The 22,884-nt window shown below is 39.2% G+C and overlaps 1 protein-coding gene across 1 annotated transcript; it reads left to right on the top strand.

Annotated features, from left to right (window-relative positions):
* Positions 1-193: 193 nt before the first annotated feature.
* Positions 194-22,647, top strand: LOC124871044. The gene is made up of 5 exons (XM_047369973.1): positions 194-295; positions 2,677-2,838; positions 10,856-10,915; positions 20,225-20,461; positions 21,758-22,647. The coding sequence occupies exons 1-5, from the start codon at positions 235-237 to the stop codon at positions 21,973-21,975; spliced, it is 738 nt and encodes a 245-aa protein (XP_047225929.1). The 5' UTR covers positions 194-234; the 3' UTR covers positions 21,976-22,647.
* Positions 22,648-22,884: the final 237 nt, after the last annotated feature.

Below are 22,884 nucleotides of genomic sequence, written 5' to 3'. Positions count from 1 at the left end.
GTTCAGCAGACATCTTGGCTGATCCGTCAAATCTCTTTAACATCTCTTCAAAAGTGAGTCCGATCAGTTCTCAGTGAGTTAGATTGAACCTCTCACACACTGAACCCCATCCACCCTGCAAGTCTGAAAGTGAAAGTAGATGCTGTTGTTCAGCAAAGCTGCAGAGTTTACTGTAAGTCACATGATCAGTGGGTGTTGGGAGGTGTTTATATAAAGACTCAGTCAGTGTCGGTGATGCTGCAGAACTCCAGAAAAATGGAACAACCAGAACATCAGAACACCTTGAGCTCTTCAGGTAATCTTATCTTGCTTATGTTTTCCAGCTTTATGTTTGCGGTATTTTTTCTGTGTGTGTGTGTATAGTTAAAATCCATGTGGGAAGTATTGACAGGATTATTCTTCAGATGCATTTAAAACATATTTCTACATTTATTCAGTTTAGTTATTTTAAATAAAACAGATGATAAACAAAGCCTGTTCAAACAAGCTCAGATGAAACAATAATGCAATTCTTTGATGACCTGTTAGAGAAAAGATATGAAAAGAACTCCCTATTGGTGTGTCATAAAAATAAAAATATCAAACCCTAATTGGCCAATGGACTGCTAACATCTTGTAAGAATCCGCATAAATTATGTAGAGATTTTGTTAGACTTCCAAATAAACTGAAATAAAATACAAGACACATATTCATTCATTAATAAGACAAGCTAAGAAAGATTAGAACAATTTAAGGTTGAGAGAGAGCAATGATGATATGAACTTTTGAATGTTGGATGGTTTTGTAAGACCTAGGTCTCAGTATGCTTTTTGTCCAAAAATGTTTTTCCTTAATGGAGAAACAGTCTTGAATGATAACAATAAGGTGGTGAATGAATTTAAATCCTTACAGGACCAGGTCTGGCTACTTCTATCAAGAGAAATAATAAGAGGTTGCACAGGGTGGTAGCAGATTACTACAGTCATTGTTTCTTGGAGATATAAGTGAATATGAAATTCTAACTATAGTAAGGTAAAGCAAAACTAAAATAACTTTTGAAAGTGATAGGATTAATGTTTTTATAAAAAGAAACTATTAACTGTATTGTTAAACCATTTACCTACATTTGTAGATCATCTGTCCAGAACATTTCTAGAGCAAACCTTAGTTTTATCCTGTTAAAAACCAGTTAGAATAATTGTCTTCAGAAGTCCCTTAAATATCATATGTAACCCAATTGGGTATAATTTAATTTCCATAAGACTCCAGCTGCTCTGTGAAGGCCTTAGATGTTTTTCATAGAACATTAGAAAACAAAGACATCATGGAGACCAAGGAACACAGCAAGCATAACGCTGTGGAAATGTTTAGGATTAGCTTATAAATCAAAACCCTGAGCTTTGAACTTCGCTCAGATGTTCTGTGAACATCTCACAGAACAGCACGTTCAATGCTGTACCTGAACTTGCTGTTCAGCACAATTTGCAGTTGTGCTGTACCTGAACATCAGGTACCGCAAACCTACCAACATATGGCTGTTCACCTAAACAAAAAGGCTGGGCAAGGAGAGCATGAGGGAAGTAGCCAAAAGGCCCGTGGTAACTCTGGAGGAAATTCAAAGATCCACAGCTCAAGTGGAAGAATCTATGGCCAATGAAAAATATTAGTTGTACCCTCTACAAATTTGCTCTTTATAGAAGAGTGGTAAGATTGTTAAACTGCTCAAAAAGCCGTATGGACTCCCTTTTATTATTTGCAACAAGCCTCGCAGAGGACAGAGAAACAGGTGGAACAAGGTTCTCTGGTCAGAGACCAAAACTGAACTTTTTGTCCTACGTGCAAAACAGTATTTATGGAGAAGAACTATCACCCCAAACGTACAATACCCACAGTGAATCATTTTCTCTTAACCACACTTTTATTTTGTATAAAATATGTTATTAATTTAATTCTGCCAAGCTATGCATCAGTTCAGCCTTTCATGGAGAAGCGACCCAAGGGCTTGACTGCTCAGACCACACAGACAAGCATATATTCACATTCATACTATTTTAGCTCAGCTGAACATCTGCGTTCAACTCAATGTACAGTTTTCCCTACAGCCTCCCAGGGAATAATGAAGCACTGTTTTTTACGCTTTCTATTTAGAGAAGAACAACATAACCAAAAAGAATAACGTGATTTTATCACCAAATTCGGTCTTGTATCTTTATCCATGTGAGATAAATTATTCACACTCCCAGAACAGCATTTCTGTCATATTTCCTTGTGAGAATATGTGAAACACATTTTTTCAGGGGTTTGTTGATGAATTAATTTTATTGTTTTGTGATATCTAGAGCAATAGTTATCGCTCCAGACATAAAAAAACAAACAAAAAAAAAACAATAAAACTGCTATTATTTACACTCAGATAAGCTGCATGTAGAAAACTGACACTGAAATGAGTGAATAGAAAAACCTGCTTTTGGTGATGGTTTTTGGGAATGGGGTGAAACTCCATAAAAGAACATTTCATTCAGATCTCTACCTTCTTTTGTATGTGAAGATAGAGAATTGCTCTCTCTGTTTGATCACAGAGGGTTTTACCTGTCCAAAGCTGTCACACCTCTTATTTAAGCCTACCCTGTTCCACACACCATCTGTCCCTGTTTCAAAGTGCTTTAACTGCTGTGTTTACTTCTCATCTGTTACAGTGAACAATGACACTGTGCCACAGAAAGGTTCAACGATGGTTGAGGACAAGGAGAAACCGCCCCATAATGACAGGACCTTCACAAAAGAAGAACGAGAAAAAGCGAAGGAGGTCCACCTTGCTAAAGAAGACTTAGAGGATCATAAGAGCGAAGAATTTGTCTGTGAGTCTCTGGATTTCTTTTTATTCCTCTGCCATTTATGTAGTTATAACATGTGTTGTTTTCAATCTTAAAATAAAGCAGCTTAAGCAATCTGCAGGTTTTGAAACTGTCAAATATTTAAAAGGTCAATAAACCTCTCTCAACCACTCCTTCTCACAATAATCAATCCAAGTAATGAATAAAATACGTTTAAACAAATTTTCTCTAGTTGAGGATTGACTAATAGCTTCAGCTATTAGTTTACAGAGTCTAATAGAAGGAGAAGCAGGAAAAGATAGGCAGGAGGTATTTTGTGTTTTTGTTACATTAAACAAATAGTATTTGCAAGCTATTTGAACAGGCTAACAAACAGATGAACAGAAAGTGAGCTCAACGATCAATACTCTGATGGATAACACAGTCAGGAGGAATAGCACATAAATCTAAACTGAAATCTGTTAAAAACACTAATGAACATTAAAACTGAACATTTTAGGGCAATGGTCAAATATCCATCTATTCTACCCATTGTCCAACCCCACTTATCCTTACAGGGTCATGGGGGTATCTTTCTCATTTGGTTAGAGGTGGGGTACACCCTGGACAAGTCACCAGTCCATCGAAGCTTAAATCCAGAGAAACAACGATACATGAACACAGTCATAAATAAGGGCAATTTAAGACTAATTATCAAACTGATGACTATCCAGGGATGGGAATGTGTGTGGTTTGTTCCGGGGTTTTATTTTAGGCAAACATGAGACTTTCAAACCACTTGTGTCACAGAGCCTTTTGATAAAAAGAAATATCTATGTCCAATCAAAGTTTTAACTTTTGTAAAACTCAAAACTGAGTTGCAAGCAATAAGTTATTATATTTTCTGTCATACATTTGTCTGCATTCAGAGGAGCCTACCTCTCTCTCTTCACAGCTGCATTTAACATCTTTACTTCCAAATAAATCTACTCTAGAAAACGTCAACGATAAGAATGTAGAACCTTTTGATTGGATACTAAACCAAAGGTGCAGTATTGTGATGGAAGCAGGGTCAGACTGATAATCTGGGATAGTAGATGCAGTTTTAGCCATATACATTTTTTTTATTTCAACCAACCCATCCATAAACATCTCATTTGATCATTTTTTGATGTTGGGATGACCAAATCACATCTCTTAACCCCCTTCTTCTTCATCGCATGTTTTTCTCCACTCCTTGTCCTGTCTCCTATTGTTATTAATTGTTGTTAATTAATAATATTTTATTAAATAACTTTCAGTCTGTCAAGTTTGACCTGGAAATACCAGCCCAATATGGAGGTGGCATTAGAACAACAGATGAAAGAGGGATCCAAGCACTGGCAGCAAGTTCTGCACATATATGGAATACATTCACAGCAACTTCTCTCCAAAATATAAGAATTTATTAACAGAAACAATTAAACTCAATAACAAACTCTTTGACTGGGCTAGAAACAATTCAACTACAGACTACCAAGCAAACCTTAAAGAATAAACTAATGAACTATGTGCAAATGAAAGAAAAAGGGAAAAAATAACATTTTTGAAAACCATAACTAATAAAATGATGCAATGTCATCATAGTTCAGTGTTATTTCTTTTTGAGAGCCAAGGTTTATTTTTGAGGAATTTGTAAGTGAGATGAAATTAGTTTTAGAACTAATTAAGAACAATTGGTATATGTTCAAACAACCAACTCACAATGCAAATCAGAAGAGTAGATAAAACTTTTTTTTTTTTTTTGCTGCGCTAGTGGCATTTATTGTCTCAGCAGGTCGGCAGGAAAGGGATGCAGAGAGGTGGAAGACATGGAGCAAATGTGCCTGGACCGGGAGTCAAACCAGGTCACGGGTTGCGTTGAGGCGTTTTCACCCTTGCACCACATTAAACATTGTTTTAATAAAATGATATTTAAAAGAGTAAATTGCTGAATTAGAAAACAATAACCTTTTGAATAGTTGATTCTTAATGTTGTTCAATTATCCATCTTTATTTCAGTAAAATAATATTTTAGGAAATATTATTTGCTAGATTAGAAATCAATAATATTTTGGACAATTAATGTATGAATGTTTTAATTAGCCATCACATGCGGTATTGGAATGCTAAAATGGTGACGAGGCACATCTATTAACTCTTGTTAGATGTCGACGAGTCGGATGTAAATATTTGACCTGCCTGGCGCTAGCAGTAGCAGTTAGTGAAGCCGCTTCACTTGACGTGATTATAGACACCGTCTCTTCTGAGTGAACCTTTGGCTTAGATTTATTTTCTGCAGAAGCTCAGAAAGAAAGGTTTAAGACTGCTTGTCTTAATTACCCTTTTAGCATGAGCGCTAGACATTTTTTGGGTTAGGTGTTAAAGGCTTAGTTGAATAAAGGCTTTTATTCAACTGAATAAAACAATATTTGCAAACGTTTTTGAGACCTTGTCTCTTGTTTGTGCAAAAACAAAGAAACAGAGGAAACTGTTTACAGACTATTTACAGACGTTTTTAACCCCCCAAGTCTGTCTCCCTTCAAACGTCTGAGTCCTGGTGGTACAACCAGTTACAGCTGCATCACACTCCTCGCACTTCCAGCTAGTGCTCCTGGGTCAGAGTTTGCAGGGCCGTCTTCCCATGCTGGCTCTCTAAGATTTGGACTGATCACTGCAGGTGGGGGCAGGTAGGTGTTTATAACCTTTTTTGGGGGATTTGATTTGTAAAGTAACTCCAGGGAGGCGTGCAGAAACTCCTTTTGGAAACGCTGACGGGTCTTTGGCTTTTGCTGCATGCTGGCACATTGATCTTTGTGGATGACGAAGGAATCTGTCACAGCAATATCAACCAGATGCTGGAACACAGTGGTGGACCACCTCCAGGTTTTCCAGTGGACTGAATTTGTCCCATTCTTCTGGTCTGACATGTCAACTCCTCCCATGTATTTGTTGTACTCCGTCATTCCAGTGAGCCTGGTTGCACAGAGACCTTATTTTGTACCCCATCAGGTGTTTGCCAGCAATGCACTGTGTCCCCACTAAACACAGGATGGATGGTGGAGCACATGAAACGTCACCTGGTGCCCAGCCACTTCACAAACATAAGATCACTGTCCTTGATCCACCGCATACTACCTCAATGAGATCTTTTGGTAAGGGCTTTTTCTTGGGTGTTATGGAAAACAACTCTTCCCTGCCTGTATGCCCCACAAGCTCCAAATCCCTGCTGTTTCAGGTGCTGGAAGATGAGTGGACTGGTGTAAAAATTGTCTGTGTATACCCAGAGCCCAGGTAATGCTTGTTGCACAGCCCAGTTACAACGTCAAAAGACAGCCCCTTCCTTGATGCCATTTTGGACCTGCCCGTGTAGGGCTTGAAAACGACATATGGTCTAAATACTATATAGCTTCACCTATACAGAAATTCAGCACTAATATTCAAAAGGTAAAACTTTACCTTTCTTTACAAGAAGTTGCTCCTTTAGCCACTCCTTCGCTCACAAAACCTTCAATAAACCTCTGTGGTGGTTTTACTACAGCTGAAAACTGTCTTTCAGATGTATTTTATAATTTTTATCGCCCTCTGCTCTGTTTCTCAGCTTTGTTTCCATCTTTCTCCTCTTCTCTCAGCAATGTTTATGGGTAGGGGAGGGGGGAACAAAGAGGCAAATGTGCGGGTTCCTGCAGAGGTGGGAGTTATATTACGGTAATACCATGACATTGATGGTAAAGCGCAAATTATCTGCCTTCAAAAGGCGTTAAGATTTTTCGGATTGCACAAACCGTCATGGAGTTACAGTAATGCAATGTTCACATAGAAAAATGTGTCATCAGCAATGTGTTTGATTTTAAAGGGTTAACTTTGGTTGTCCTTGATCGACGGGTACACGAACATCAAATCATAGTCAACTCTGGATCGAAGAATTCTCCAAAGTAGAGTCTTACTGGCAAGCGAATTTCAAAACCTTATGAGCGCTAGCTCACGATGGAGACCAGCTGCACTGTCTCGGGTCAATAAGAACAAGGTGTGGCTGGGAGAAGTGTTTTGCTAGTGGCTCCATGACATCACAGGGATGCCAGCTGTGACTTCTCCTTCCTGGACTGACCTAACAGAAGAGATTAATGCTGTGCAGTATGGGATTCAGAGTTCTTACCAGTCTCTTTGTGTACATTTCAGTCCATAGCCTCTTTTCCATTGCTTGTAGAAAGCCCCAGGCTTTTGACCGGCCCTAGGCTTTGTAAAGCCCAGGTCGGGTAATTTCCTTTTCCTGGGGCTTTACTATTACTGGGTAAATGGTCCTACACTCAAGTAGGTCTTTTCAGCAGAATGTGTGCAGCGAGACATGGCACCAGCAAGTTCAGTAAAGGCACAGGTTAGTATACAAATTAATCCTTTTTATGCCATTAATTTGTCGCAAAAAGTATTTTAAAGATGTTTTTAAGTGAGAAAGTGACCAAACCAAACTTCCTCTGTCCAGTCAATTCATCAAGAATGAGCCTACTTTGAAATGTTTTTCTGAGTTTTCGGAGCAGCAGGCTCCGCTTACAGGCTGGACAGGCTGGAGTGGGGACCTAGTGGTTAGAACAGGAGGTTTGCGTTCCAGAGGGGACACAAGGGGCCGGGTTCGTATCCCACAGATTACCACTCTGGGTCCCTGAGCAAGACACTTAGCCCCAGAATGCTCCCTGGGTGCCGCATAATGGCAGCCCACTGCTCCCTATAAGGGATGGGTTAAATGCAGAGGACAAATTTCACTGTAATGTACATGTGCAATGACCAATAAAGATGATTTAATTTAAACTAACCCAGAGGTTCGACTGGGACTTCCTCACTGACCGCCGCCTGATCTCGGCCCGGCACTCTGAGATTTCCGGCTACCTATTATCTTTGTGGCAGCAGAAAGTGAATATAAAACATTTAGTAGGTATGTAGTGAATAAATACAAATACCAGAAAATAAAAAGGAATATTTTTCACTGGACATTTGTGACATTATAAGTTATTAAGTTTAAGTTATAATAAGGGCTTAATGACTTCAGACCCGTCGCCCTGACCTCTGTGGTGATGAAGTCCTTTGAGCGCCTTGTGCTCTCACACCTAAAAGACATCACCGACCCCCTCCTGGACCCCCTGCAGTTTGCCTACAGAGCCAACAGGTCTGTAGATGATGCAGTCAACCTAGCCCTTCACTTCATCCTCCGGCACCTGGACTCCACAGGAACCTACGCCAGGATCCTGTTTGTGGATTTCAGCTCTGCCTTCAACACCATCGTCCCAGTTCTGCTACAGGAGAAGCTCTCCCAGCTGAGTGTGCCCGACTCCACCTGCAGGTGGATCACTGACTTCCTGTCTGACAGGAAGCAGCGCGTGAGGCTGGGGAAGCACGTCTCTGACTCCCTGACCATCAGCACCGGTTCCCCCCAAGGCTGTGTTCTCTCTCCTCTGCTCTTCTCCCTGTACACCAACAGCTGCACCTCCAGTCACCAGTCTGTCAAGCTTCTGAAGTTTGCGGACGACACCACCCTGATCGGACTCATCTCTGATGGTGACGAGTCCGCATACAGAGGGGAGGTGGACCATCTGTTGGACTGGTGCAGCCAGAACAGCCTTGAGCTCAACGCTCTAAAGACAGTGGAGATGGTTGTGAACTTCAGGCAGAACCCAGCCCCACCTGCCCCCATCACCCTCTGTGACTCCACAATTGACACTGTGGAATCTTTCCGCTTCCTGGGAACCATCATCTCCCAGGATCTCAAGTGGGAGCCAAACATCAGCTCCCTCATCAAGAAAGCCCAGCAGAGGATGTTCTTCCTGCGGCAGCTGAAGAAATTCAACCTGCCAAAGACTATGATGGTGCACTTCTACACAGCCATCATTGAGTCCATCCTCACCTCCTCCATCACCATCTGGTACGCCGCTGCTACAGCCAAGGATAAGGGCAGGCCGCAGCGTGTCATTCGGTCTGCTGAGAAGGTGATTGGCTGCAGTCTACTGTCGCTCCAGGAACTGTACACCTCCAGGACCCTGAAGCGGGCCGGGAAGATTCTGGCTGATCCCTCCCACCCTGGTCACAGACTCTTTGAGACTCTCCCCTCTGGCAGGAGGCTGCGGTCCATCCGGACCAAAACCTCACGCCACAAGAACAGTTTTTTCTCATCTGCCACCAGCCTTGTTAACAAAGCCCGGAAACCACCCTGACACTCTCCCTTTCCCCCACACCCCCCTTTTTTTTGCTGACAGGACACCTGTAACCTGTAACTCTATGCGTTACATTAACGCTCAGCTTGGACTCCTGCTTACTTGCACTGCTTTACTTGCACAATGATCACCTGCACTGTTGTATTGCTCTTGCATCTTATACTGCTCTATATTTACTCTCACTCACTTAAAACTGTGCACTTATATTTATATTATATTGTAGATATGTTTGTACTGTTTAATTTGTACTGTATTGCACCGACTACGCCAAAACAAATTCCTTGTATGTCCAAAAACGTACTTGGCAATAAAGCTTTTCTGATTCTGATCTGATTCTGATTCTGATTCTGATTCTAATTATAAACTATTTTGCCACAGTTCTGTAAGACAAATATTTTGATGAGTTGCTGATGATCAGAACAATTAAATTTTTTCATAGTTTTATGCAGACAGCTCTGCAGGGGGAGAGATCACAGTTCCAGGTTTGGATGCATTTTCCCACAAGCTCCCATTGATCCTGTCATCATCTACTCCACTGTCTACGCATCTTCTACTTAATATAAATACTTGGTTATGATTATACAGTCAATGTATCAATTATCTGTACTTCCCTACTGACTATCTTTTTTTTTATTATTCTAATAAACAATTTTTTAACTAAAAACATCTTCAGTAATTATCTCATATGAGTTTACATGATGATAATAAAAGAAAAATAAGTTTGTTAATCAGTATTTAGTAGTTTTTGTAAATGAATCATGCCGTTGTAAAGCAACAACTCTGGCCAGATGCAGGTCGGTAAAAAATTACATGTAAAATAATTATTAAACGTTTTCCTGTTTATGGATCAAATACAATTTAAGAAATATTGGAAGAAATTATTTAACTGTATAACTCTAAAGCTGCTCATCATCTATTATTTATCAGTTCAAACAAAAAAAAAAATACTTATTAGTAGCTAATAGTCTTTAAAGGAGTAAAAGTAATGCCATCTGCTGGAATGAATGTGTATTGCAGTTTTCTTCACAACCTCCCCATACCTCATTGGGCTGGTTTAAATAAATGGTCCAGGGCCTCTCTAGGCAATGGAAAAATAAACTGTAGAATTCTGAGGGATTCATATTATTGGGGTAAATCAAATCTAGGGACTTTAAATCCAGGGGTTTCGGTGGAAAAGGGGCTCATGTTTCATCCCATTGCTGGGCACAACACTCCTAAATTACTCTTGTTTTCATTGTCTCAGTACAGGTGAATAAGAAGGACACAAAATGGAAAACCAAAGTAGAAGGGGTGGTGCAAGAAAAGTATAAAATAATGAGAAATTAATTAAAAAGTCCTGAGAGACAGCTCTTTTAGGTAGGTGGAGACAAGAAGAAACTCCTGGTTTATAAAAAAACAACAACCTACAAGTGAGTACATTATCTTGAGACTTAGCCCTCTCTCTTGAACTGAAAACCCTGAGTTCTCCTTAATTTAGGCTTAATATGCCCAGACTTTTCACATAACGGCTTTCTGGAAGATACTCATGATAAATTATTGGTCCTGCTAAACAAACTAGCGTTCTGTTCAGAACCATCTTTATGTTTTGACTGCAGATTAAATTTTTCAAGTCAGGAACCATAACAGAGCAGCAGTTGGCAATTTAGGGGGGGTCAAATCACATATTACTGTATACGTTGAACCCTTAAAGTCGGCACTCCGTCTCACTGTTTCATCACAAAGCTTTATCCATGTGCAGTGGTTGCACTTCTTGTTGAAACCCAGCGTCTAAAATCCCCAACCCCACACCTGATTCCAGATGTTTTTACAGCTGTGTCAATGCCTCCCCTGTTTCCACATTTTAGGTGTGAATTCAAACGAGGAGACAGAAGAGTACGAGCACAGCAAGCCAAATAGATGTATTGGTGAGTCTCTGATCAGGTCTACAGTTTTTCAGTGGAATTCATTTTTGTTTTTCTTCCATTCTCCTGGTTATAACTGGTGCTTTTTTCAATTTTCAGATAGAGTAAAATAGAGTTAAATAACCTAAAATTATTCATAAATATTTAGTTTAGAATTACGCTGTTTTTAACTGACATAAGTTGAGAAAAAGTTTTGAAAGTGTCTGAACAGTTCAAGAGCTGTCATTATTATCATTATTATTATTATGTTGTTGTTTTTTGTCCTGGTGTGGTTCTTGGAGTTGGACCCAAATAGCAGACATGCATGAAGGAGCAGCACGGTGTGTAAAAAATTTTAAATAAATAAAAATAGGAAAAAATAGGAAGGTGTGGTGAAGAGAGAGCTGAGCCGAAAAGCAAAGCTCTCGATTTACCGGTCGGTCTACGTTCCTACCCTCACCTATGGCCATGAACTTTGGGTCATGACCGAAAGAACAAGATCCCGGATACAAGCGGCTGAAATGAGCTTCTTCCGTAGGGTGGCCGGGCACTCCCTTAGAGATAGGGTGAGGAGCTCGGCCATCCGGGAGGGGCTCGGAGTAGAGCCGCTGCTCCTCCACATCGAGAGGAACCAGTTGAGGTGGCTCGGGCATCTATACCGGATGCCTCCTGGACGCCTTCCTCGGGACGGCCCTGGATACGCTGGAGGGACTATGTCTCTTGGCTGGCCTGGGAACACCTTGGGCTCACCCCGGAGGAGCTGGAGGAGGTGTCTAGGGAGAGGGACGTCTGGGTGTCTCTGCTGAGTCTGCTGCCCCCGCGACCCGGTCCCGGATAAGCGGAAGACGACGAGTACGAGTAAAAATAGGAAACTGTAGCTAAATTAGTAAGTGATCATGCAACACGCTGCTATCGAGCTTACATTTTGCAACACACAAAAGCAGCAGATACGCTGAAAATAAAATCAGCTCCATTGCAATCTAAGAGAAACAAGATATTACGGTCACTCAACCATAGCTCTTTTAGCTATCTTCTGAAAAATAAAATCCCTGCTTTGCTTTTTAAAGGCATTGATATTTTTCAATGAGTTTAATTTATGTTCATTGACGTATTGAGGTAATGTCGGCAGCTGGACCGGAAACGGCTCATGAAAAAAGCTTGAAAACATGAGTCAGCTTAAGAAACCCTCGTAAGGACAGCAGGGATCCAATTATAGCTCTGTATTTAATTCAAAGGGTGGAGAGAGAAGGAAATAATAAAGACATACAACTTATTTTTTGGTCACTTCTTTATTCAGTGTGCAGATGTTTGTGAAACAAAAGGTTGCAGCCAGAGAGCAAGAAAGTGTCAGGATAAGTCAGTGTGAGACAGCATTTAACTACTCCAAGTCAACTGCATGGTAGAAATGCACTCACCGGCCACTTTATTAGGTACACCTTGCTAGTACTGGGTTGGACCGCCTTTTGCTTTCAGAACTGCCTTAATCCTTCGTGGCATAGATTCAACAAGGTACTGGAAACATTCCTCAGAGAGTTTGGTCCATAATGACATGATAGCATCACACAGATGCTGCAGATTTGTCAGCTGCACATCCATGATGCGGATCTCCCGTTCCACCACCATCCCAAATGTGCTCTATTGGATTGAGATCTGGTGACTGTGGAGGCCATTTGAGTACAGTAAACTCATTTTTAAGTTCAAGAAACCAGTCTGGGATGATTTGTGTGTTATGACATGGCACGTTATCCTGCTGGAAGTAACCATCAGAAGATGGGTACACTGTGGTCATAAAGGGATGGACATGGTCAGCAACAATACTCAGGTAGGCTGTGGCATTGACACAATGCTCAGTTGAAACTAAGGGGTCCAAAGTGTGGCAAGAAAATATCCCCCACACCATTACACCACCAGCCTGAACCATTGATACAAGGCAGGATTGATCCATGGTTTCATGTTGTTGATGCCAAATTCTGACCCTACCATCCGAATGTCGCAGCAGAAATTGAGACTCATCAGACCAAAAAACGTTTGCTGCTGTAACCCATCTGCCTCAAGGTTCGATGTGTTGTGCGTTTAGAGATGCTCTTCTGCATGCCTTGGTTGTATCGAGTGGTTATTTGAGTTACTGTTGCCTTTCTATCAGCTCGAACCAGTCTGGCCATTCTCCTCTGACCTCTGACATCAACAAGGCATTTGCGCCCACAGAACTGCCATTCACTGGATATTTTCTCTTTTTCAGACCATTCTCTGTAAACCCTAGAGATAGTAGTGTGTGAAAATCCCTGTAGATCAGCGGTTTCTGAAATACTCAGACCAGTCCATCTGGCTCCAACAACTATGCCACGTTCAAAGTCACTTAAATCACCTTTCTTCCCCATTCTGATGCTCGGTTTGAACTGCAGCAGATCATCTTGACCATGTCTACATGCCTAAATGCATTGAGTTGCTGCCATGTGATTGGCTGATTAGAAATTTGTGTTAACGAACAGTTGGACAGGTGTACCAAATAAAGTGGCCGGTGAGTGTATTGTTTCAATTACCAGCCTTAGCAAAGGGCTGGAAACTGATTTTAACAATGGCACTAATTGCTCACACATTGTAACTACAACAACAGCCTGTTGTAGAGATTATGTTCTATTTGTCATGTCAGAAGAAATTAGTCCCTTAATAAGGGAAGAAAACAACTGAAGGCATGTCAGTCAAAGGTTAGAGGAGCTTGAAAGAAGCAACGTGGGGCAATTAAAAATCACGGTGTGGCAGACCAAAATCAAAACCAATGACTGACTTTGAAAAACTGTTGTGATGTTGTACTGTTTGTTACTATATAAAAGGAACTATAAACAAAACTACCTTAGACCATTAGTCTTTTGTTTTGGTTTTCTAAGTTTATATTTCAGACCATTTAAAGTTTCACAGCCTACATGTAGCAGCCCTTGTAATCAAATAATCCCAGAAGAGAGTCTCTGATGAGTGCAGACATTTATTTCTCCTTTTCAAAGCATCGAGAATAATCCTTGCATCTTCAGAACACTATCTAGTACTGTGAAAACTACAAAATAAACATAAGTGGATGCTCATACTGTGTTTGCTGAACAAGGTTCTAAACATAACTGAATGCATGAACACTATCATACATTCTGTCATAAAATGCAAAATAAAGGCAAATAAACGAGATGAATGCCACAATTACATTCAGCCATAAAACCAAACACTTTTATACATAAAAACATGCAAAATTCCTCAAAAGTAAAATTAAGAACAATATAAAGGTAAATCTGGGGCAAAACTATACAACCGTGCATTGTAACTGCGAATTTGAAATCACAGAGTCTTTTCACAAATACAAAACAACTGTTACACCTCTTCAGTTTCTTAACTACAAGTAAACAAATTGTATTGTTTGAGTAACACATAGACAACCTCTCACATTTACAGTTTGACTCCAGTTTACCCAAACAAAGGGTGCAAAACAAATTCACACACTTGTATTAACATCTTCCCACAAACTGTTCTGTATCATATTTGTTTCCTTAAGACAAACACAACTCAGTGAATACAATTGCATGAATCTGGTGCTGCGAGTAACAAATGCTGCTTTACAAGTCGCACCTTTTTTCTGGTTTGCTTTCACTTTTGTCCTAAATGTACCGCAGACATTGGAGCAAAATGATCTGTGACTTAAAGGTAATTCATTGGCCGTACACCAGAGGGCACTGCCTGCTCCAGATTCAGGAAATATGCACCCACCAGAAATACAAATACCGCCATGTTGAGGACTATGGGGACTCAATGATTCAGTAGTTGTGTCTGGAGTCTGAAGCTAAACGTCAGCCATTCAGCGCACATTAAAATGTTCCAATAGTATTGTGTGATGAATTTTTATTGTCTATTCAACAGAACAGTGAGGATTCCCTTAACCTTTGTAAAGAGGGTGATACTTTGCGTAATTTGAACAGATTAATATAATTGTAAATCTTATGTTCTCCTGATCAATATACAAACACTAATTTTGTTGGTGCTGTCAAGAGCATGAAAAGACCACAAAGGTCTAAATTATTGCTTGATTTACGCTTATCAGGGTGTGTTAGATGTGAGATAACATGTTCTGTAGCTTCTATTCCTCCACTTATCTATTGACGGTCACCTTACAATAAATGCAAATTGCTACTGTTTAGACATCATCTCAAATATCGCTGGGAAAAATATTTGGTAGGTCCACAAGCAGTAGTTTAATGTAAAACTATGAGAAGCCATGTCAGATGGGGTTTAGGCAATCCCTGATTACCTACAGACTAGGAAACATCACATAGTTATTTAACGTGGTATATTTTTAAGTTAAGTGTTTTGCAGCGCTCTTAAATCAGTTTACAAATCATTATAATCAAAAGTGCATGTATTTTATATATTGAAATGAGACAGAAATATTGGTGTCATTTGTTGTAATACTTGGATGAAAGCATAACAAGTACACTTCTTTAGTACTTTAATACAGTTTTAGAATCACATTCTTTGAATCACAGATGACAATTTGTGTAGCTGCTGGAAAGAATCCCTCACTGACTCCCAACATCTTCAGCAAAGACTGATGGAGGGGCATCTGCTGTAGCCATGGTGACAGAAACATTTATTGAAACTTCCTTCTTTTTTACCAGTTTGCTGCCCAGGGTAATGACAAGTTATCAAAATCCTCCATAGCTCCCTCCCTCTTCCTGTTTTATAAAACAGATTTCCACCATTTAGTTATTTTTATTAATAATAACAGGTTTTATTTCTAATGCACTTTACATTTCCAACAATAATCTCAAATGCTACAGTCGATAGAAAGAGGAAAAACAACTAATACATTCAAAACAAGGACATTAAATGCAGATAAAACACACAAATAAAGTATTGAGGTTATAAACGCCCAGGGGTGGCGCAGGAAAAGGCCCGATCTCCCATGGGGCGAGATCAAGTCCTGGGAGTGTTCAAAAGGTCAGTGTTGGAAGAACTGAGAGCGCGTGAGAGGCAGTGAAGGGTGAGAAGATCTTTTAAATAAGATGGTGCATTAACATGCAGGCACTGGAAGATAAGCAGAGAGATTTTGTAGATGATCCGTGAAGAGGCGGGACACCAGTGAAGGGAACAGAGAATGGGGGTGATATGTTCATGTTTTCACACTCTCATCAGGATCCTGGCAGCGCATATGCATATCCGAACATACTGTAATCTCTGTATGTTCTTACCAGGAATCCCAGTGAGACGTGTGTAGCAATAGTCAAGTCTGGAGGAGACAAAGGCTTGGACGTGCCTTTCTGCATCAGAGAGGGAGGGTGAAGGCCAGAGTTTAGCAATATTTTGGAGGTGGAAGAATGAGATTTTGTATATGTGCTTAATATGGTTTTCAATGTGAGCTGTGGATCAAAATTGACACCAAGATTGGTAACTGTGCTAAAAAAAAGAAATGTTCTGGCCAGACAAGGTAATGCTGAGAATTTTTTGTTGTTGAATCTGATGTGAGGTACCGAATTTGAATCACTTCAGTTTTTAAGTGTTAAGTTGGAGAAAATGTATCTGCATCCATGCCTTTATCTGCTCCAGACAGGTTGTGAGTGAAAATTGTTCACATTAGCTGTCCAGTTTTATGAAGCAGGGAAGACAAAATCAGTACAATTGCCCATTTTGGCTAGCAGGTGATGCCTCCAACCCACTGCAGACAACTTTTAGATTGCAGCTCTTGTGAGATCAGAATCAACTCGGACCCCTCACAGCCCTGCCCTCCCTCCATACTGAGGCGATGAGGAGTGCTTGTGTTAGAGCTTGTTTCCTGCTATGAAGACATCTTTAATATAGAAGCTTATTCTTGTGTTGGGCTCATCCACCGATATCCTCCACTCCAAGGTGCTACTCCGGATGGAATAGTAGTTGGCCTGGATGAAGGAAGGGCAAATGTCAAAAAAACAGCAAACACAGGGTCAGTTGATCATAACTGTCTTATCCTGGAGTAATGCAAAGACACACTTGCTACAGAAAATATTTAACAATAGTGTTGTTTTGAAGAGATGAAGAACTTGTCAAAAATGTGTGAGGAGAGAAAGAATCATTATTATTATTATTATAAAAAAGTCATCTTTACATAAAAGGTGGACAGTTATTTATGACAATATTATTTTATTTTGTAAAATGCAACGGGTTGACATATTCGGCTTTGGGATGCAAAGCTGAAGTAGAAGTAATTCCAAATTCCCACCATTTCCTCCTTCTCTAAACACCAAGAAAAACAATTATTCTTTCTGTCCACAAATCACACATCTCTGCTGGCATCTGCCTGGGATCAAAGAAAAACTCTCTGCAGATTGACTCAGACAGTTACACGTCACACAATGTTAAAATGTAAAGACTATAAAATTTCTTGCATGCAAGGACACAATTGTTAAAATGCAAAATGATAAGTGCATGTGTTCAATAAAAACAGTCTTGTCATCAAAAGAGTAAGTCTCTACCGGTTTACTTCAGTGATTATGCAACTCTGCGTACTTAACAGTAAATTATTTGGGAAATAGACCTTCAACCTTTGCTAATGAGAACACTTAATAGGGCTATTTTGGAAGAAGGTGGTCTACTTGTTTCTGTCTTACATCCGTGACTGAGGTTCAGCTGTATGTTGCTGGCTGTACTTTACAATGATTTTTAATTTCACATTATATTTTTACTTCAGTGGGTTCATCACTGGTGCCTGCAATAGAAGTCAGCAAACACAGCAACACAGGAAATAAGCTGCTATTATATGCAAAGAAAACCTCCAAGCCCAGGGCCAGTGCATTTGGTGATAGCAAACAAACTACATTAGGCACAAATTGTTTGTGGGAAGATGTTAATACAGATGTGTGAATTTGTTTTGCACTATTTATTTTGCAATTGGAGCAAGACTGTTAATGTAAGGGTGTATTCACACCTGCCACTTTTGGTCCACTTTAAACGGACCAGGGTTCCTTTTACCCCCTTGGTCTGGACCTTTTGTGCAGGTGTGAATACACTCAAGCGAACCCTGGTCCGGACCAAACAACCGGACTGAGACCCATTTATTGAGGTGGTCTCGGTCCACTTCAAAAAGGACTCTGGTGCAGTTTGCTTATAGTCTGAATATGAACCGGCCCCGATCCGAACCAACTACAGAAAACGTATGTCTCTTTGGACTTAAAAAGCCACCATAGCTGGTAGCAAAGGTGTACGTCGTTATAAAATCAAACCTAATAAGCTGTATGTTCCAACACCGGCATGTTCTGGGACAAGGTACGCAGAGCACGTCATCTCCTTTGGCATTCAGCACGCATTCTCCGACGCTGTTCCAAAATTATTAATAGAATGTTGCAAAATCTGTGTTAAATGAGCGGCTCTTCACCCTCACAGTGATATTGCTGCTGTAATAACGGCAATAATATGCTGTTGCTGCATGCAGCACTTCTACAGTTGTTTTCCAAAATTTTTAGGTTTGTGATCTGTCCCGCCCCCATCATTTCTGTCCAATGGGAGCAACGATTGTCACTTGCGTGGCTTTGTTTACAAGTAATAGTTCACTTGCAAAATGTACAATGTGAAAGCAAACTGCACCAAACAAAAACAAAAATAAGTCCGCTTTTGGTCCGGACCAAACAAGTGGACCAAAGGTATTTCCTGGTGTCATACACCCTAAGACGTTTTAGATGTGTGACTCAAAGAATGGAATTTGTGTACTGGTACTTAAGAAACTGACGAGGTGTAACTGTGCTTTTGTAATTGTTAAATACAGAAAATATTCTATAATTACAAAGATCCTATAGCATTTCTCTCTGTGGCTTCAAATTCTCATTCAATAGTTTTGCTCCAAATTTACCTCTATAAACCTTGCTTCGCTTGCCATGGTGTAAAACGTCTGCAAACATTTAAACATGTAAACAAACATCCAACTAATTTGGGTCTCTCACAAGTGGAATGCAGCTTGCTGGAGTGAGCATGAGGGCTAAAATACCAAATGTATGCTAGGTGTAAATATCTATACAGACGGTTTGAATCCGTTACAAAATGAATATATTAGACGCAGCAACATAACTCACAGACATCATCAGACAGAAAACGCTAAACAAATGACCTCACAAGCGCGATCGGGACCTGTTGTAGTCATCTGCAGTGCATGACAAACTCTGCCCTTTACAGATTACCGGGCTCCCCCTCCTCACCGTGTTATACAGGTTACTGGGCCAACAGCTCAATTGTCGATAATTTAAAGAGACAGAACAGTGGTCTATTATGCAACAGGTATAAACAAGTAAATTAAAACATTATAGAAGCAGGTCAAACACTAACCATCCTTTGATGCTACATTCACTGGTAATAGGAAAAGGCAGGTGCGTTCACTGTAAACCAACAATTTACCAACAATCTGACCATGTGTGCATTGCAATGGAATGACCTGGATTTATTTGAACTAATTTGGACTGAATTGCTTCTGTATAAGTGTACGAGTTGGAGCTGTATGAAAAGTGCCTTGAGATTATTTTTGCTGTAATCTGGTATTATATAAATAAACGGAATTCCAATTAACTGAATCTGCCTGAACCCAAACCTCAACTGAAAACACAGCTGTTACACAGAGAGCAGCCAGAACCGCAGGTATAAACGACCACTGACCATTACATCTCTACTGTAAGTAGTTTGGCAGTAAAGAAACTAAAATGTTTCTCCATCTTGTGATATTGAGATTAGAGCTTGAAACAAACCAGTATCAACCTACAGCAGCGGAGAGAAAGAATCAGAACATAAATGGACATAAGGAACCCAAACTAAACAGAAAAGCTGCAGGGAGCTGCTTCACAAGCAGTTTCACCTGAAGATAAGCTTCAATCAGTTTCTTTGGAGTTCTAATAAAGAACATTTGCTTTGTCCTCAAAAACATGACAAGTGAAGTGAAATCTTGGGCAGGGTTAGTCTAAGAAAACATTTTAGTTTTTAAGAAAATACCCTTAAGAGTAAAATTAGGCATATGATGCTTTTTTACTATCTAAACAAAGGGATATAATTTATAGGGTCTTTTTTAGCATCATTTTATATTTGAGTATGTTAGCACATAATTTAATAATTGGTAAATATTTTTGAATCCAGCCAATGAAACAATGAAACTGTAATAATTTAGTCTATATAAATAAGTAAATGTGTTTTTTGTTTTGTTTTTTTGCTTATTGGGAAGAAAACAAATCGTAATCATAAAAGCAAACAGATGAGTCATTTCATTGTCTTTGTTTTTGTTTTTAAATGTGTAAATGTTTAACAGTTATGGATCTAAAATTTTTAAATCTTTCTCTGTAATAAATCTGATAGAGATACTCCGGAATATATCTAGACTGTGGTACAGCGTAAAGGTCTGCTGGTTCTTCACTGGAGAGACATTCGGTGCTCATAAGGCAATAATGGAAAAGGTGAAGAACAGCAACAAGATGTTTTTCACAACACTTCAGGAGGAAGAAAGTCCAAAGGATTCTCACGCCATCGTTGTCTTTTGTCCAATCAAATCACGCGTTGGATCAGATGTGGAATCAGCCATGAGAGATCCCAAAGGTATTTTAAAAATAAGAGTAGTGTTGACTGTGAGGTTGTTCACTCTGAAAAATGCAGGTGTCAAGCAGGTGGCCTTTATATCAGGAAAAAGGCAATAGATGTTCAAGATGGTTGTACATATATGTTGTTGTTTTTTCAGATATTGTTCAACACAGATCTCCTCTATTTAAAATGAGGAAAACCCAACTCTAAACAAAGGATGAGGCCTCAGATTTCAGCTTTCAAAAACATACAGTTCAGCATTAAGCCTGATACCCAGTCAGTTTCAAACCAATTCACACCTTCTTGCATGTGACCAAAACATCTCTCAGTGATCCAAGCCAACAACGGCACTAATTCAATGCATGTGAATTTAGATGTGCAGGACAGCACATATCAAACAGGTTAAAAGCTTGGAACTTCTCCCTTCCTAGGTTTGAATCAAGAAATACCTTTGCATGTAGAGCGAAATGTTTTTAACTCATAGAACAGAAGTCTGATTGTTTTTATTTAACCTTTTTTGGATTAAGTGGTTTAAAGAGAAATTGAGAAAAACTTTAAGGGCTGATTTTAGAGTTAGGTAGGCAGGCAGGCATGTACAATCCCCAAACACTGAATTCAAGCCACAGGACACTTTGAGGCATAGTAACACATGCATATCGCTATGCAGGTGTTTCTCCTACTATGGTGTTTCTTTTTATGTCCACATTATGTTGTGCTCACATTCTCTTATGCTGAAAAGTGAATGCCCAGAAGAAGAAAAAAACAACCTCAAAAACACCATTAAGCAAGCAGAATATTGGTTTTAGACCAGCAAGATAAACAAGTGGCCAGCTCAACCGTTGGACATTAGTCCAACATGATGATTCTGAGGTAAACCCAAGAAACTGCTTATTAAAGTCCAACCATATTGGACTGGAATACCAGTTCACAGTTGCCAGAAGACGACTCCATTTAACACCAATGTGAAGTAATCCTCAGAAACAGTGATTTTACAACTAAATATTAGTTCAGTGTTTTGCAGGAAAGCTAATTGCATTTAAGTTTACAAAAATAAAAAAACTATTAATAAAATTTTTTAATTTACTCACTTTTTTTAAACTTTGCTATACTTCTCAACACAAATGTTCATATACTATTATGGTTTCCTTATAATGTGTCACGTCAGAATGTTGCCAGTTTTCAGATGTTCTCCAGTGTTTTACTGTTTGTCATTGGGTACAACTTAATGATTAAACTTAGCAGAGAAATTATAGTCTTTACATGTACACAAAATAACCAGACCTCCATTAAATCCTGTTTTCTCCTGTGTTTTAGTCTCATCGTCGGATAAACCAGTGATTCTGGTTCTTATGCATCACACCAGAGATGTCAACTATTCAACTGAAGGAAGAAAATGGTCTGAAGTGTACACAAATATTGTGCTGGAGGCTCATGTTCTCTTCCACGAGACTCAACCAGGATTACTTGATTGTAGACAAAACGATCAAGCGATCGAGGCAGTTGGGGAAAAGTTATATAGTTATCGGAAATAAAACATTTGTTTTATTTCCGTTGTTTTTATATCTTGATTTTGAAAACCAAGAAATGTAAGATTTCTGAGTTTCTGACCCAAAATAGTTCAATATTTCTTCTGTTTGGTTTCAGTTCTGTTTCCTGTGAACAGGCAGAGTAACTGAAGTCTATAAAATCATAACAAAACAAAAAGATTTGTGTGGGGCTTGCAACACGTAGTATTATTGTTTATCTTTTTTCTTGAATGTAAAATAAAAAGCATAACTAATCATTAATATACTAATTATATTAATGATTAGTATAATCATTAATATAATTAATTTATATATAGCATGCAATGCTATATATAAATATATAGCATTGCATGCTTTGTAAATAAAGATTTGATCAGCTTGTTGTGCAAATATTCTTGTATATTGAAATAAGTGACACTTTAATATCAGGGAGAAAAACCCAAAGACGACAGACTAAATCTTTGTTTTACTTATTTTGCACTTTTATTGAGTATTGTTGGAATGCCAGAATGCGTAAGGGAAATGGCCAAAGCAAAATAATGTTGAAAGCTGAGGTTTCTGGAGTTGAGAAAAAAGCACTTTTAAAGGAGAAGGGTTATTGTGGAAAATAATCTGAATTTAGAACAAACTAAGGACTTCACAAGTAAAGTTTTAAAAAGTAAATAAAGTTGAAAATCCTTACAATCCTTGTAACGGCTTTTATTTCCGAACAAAAGCATTGAGAACACAACACATCGTATTGCAAAATTTAAACATCAACCCTTTCAGTTGTTGTCTTTTATTTTTACCATGTAAGGAAAAGAACTGCACACCATATATTGCATAAATATATTAGTCCAAGAGAAAGATTGAGCATCAATTAAGTTTTTTTTTTTCAGTGTTTATTATTAAATGATCTAAGGATTTTATTTTATC

The sequence above is a fragment of the Girardinichthys multiradiatus genome, chromosome 7 (genome assembly GCF_021462225.1).
Source record: "Girardinichthys multiradiatus isolate DD_20200921_A chromosome 7, DD_fGirMul_XY1, whole genome shotgun sequence".
Lineage (NCBI taxonomy): Eukaryota > Metazoa > Chordata > Actinopteri > Cyprinodontiformes > Goodeidae > Girardinichthys > Girardinichthys multiradiatus.
This window is presented reverse-complemented; position numbering and strand designations above follow the sequence as displayed.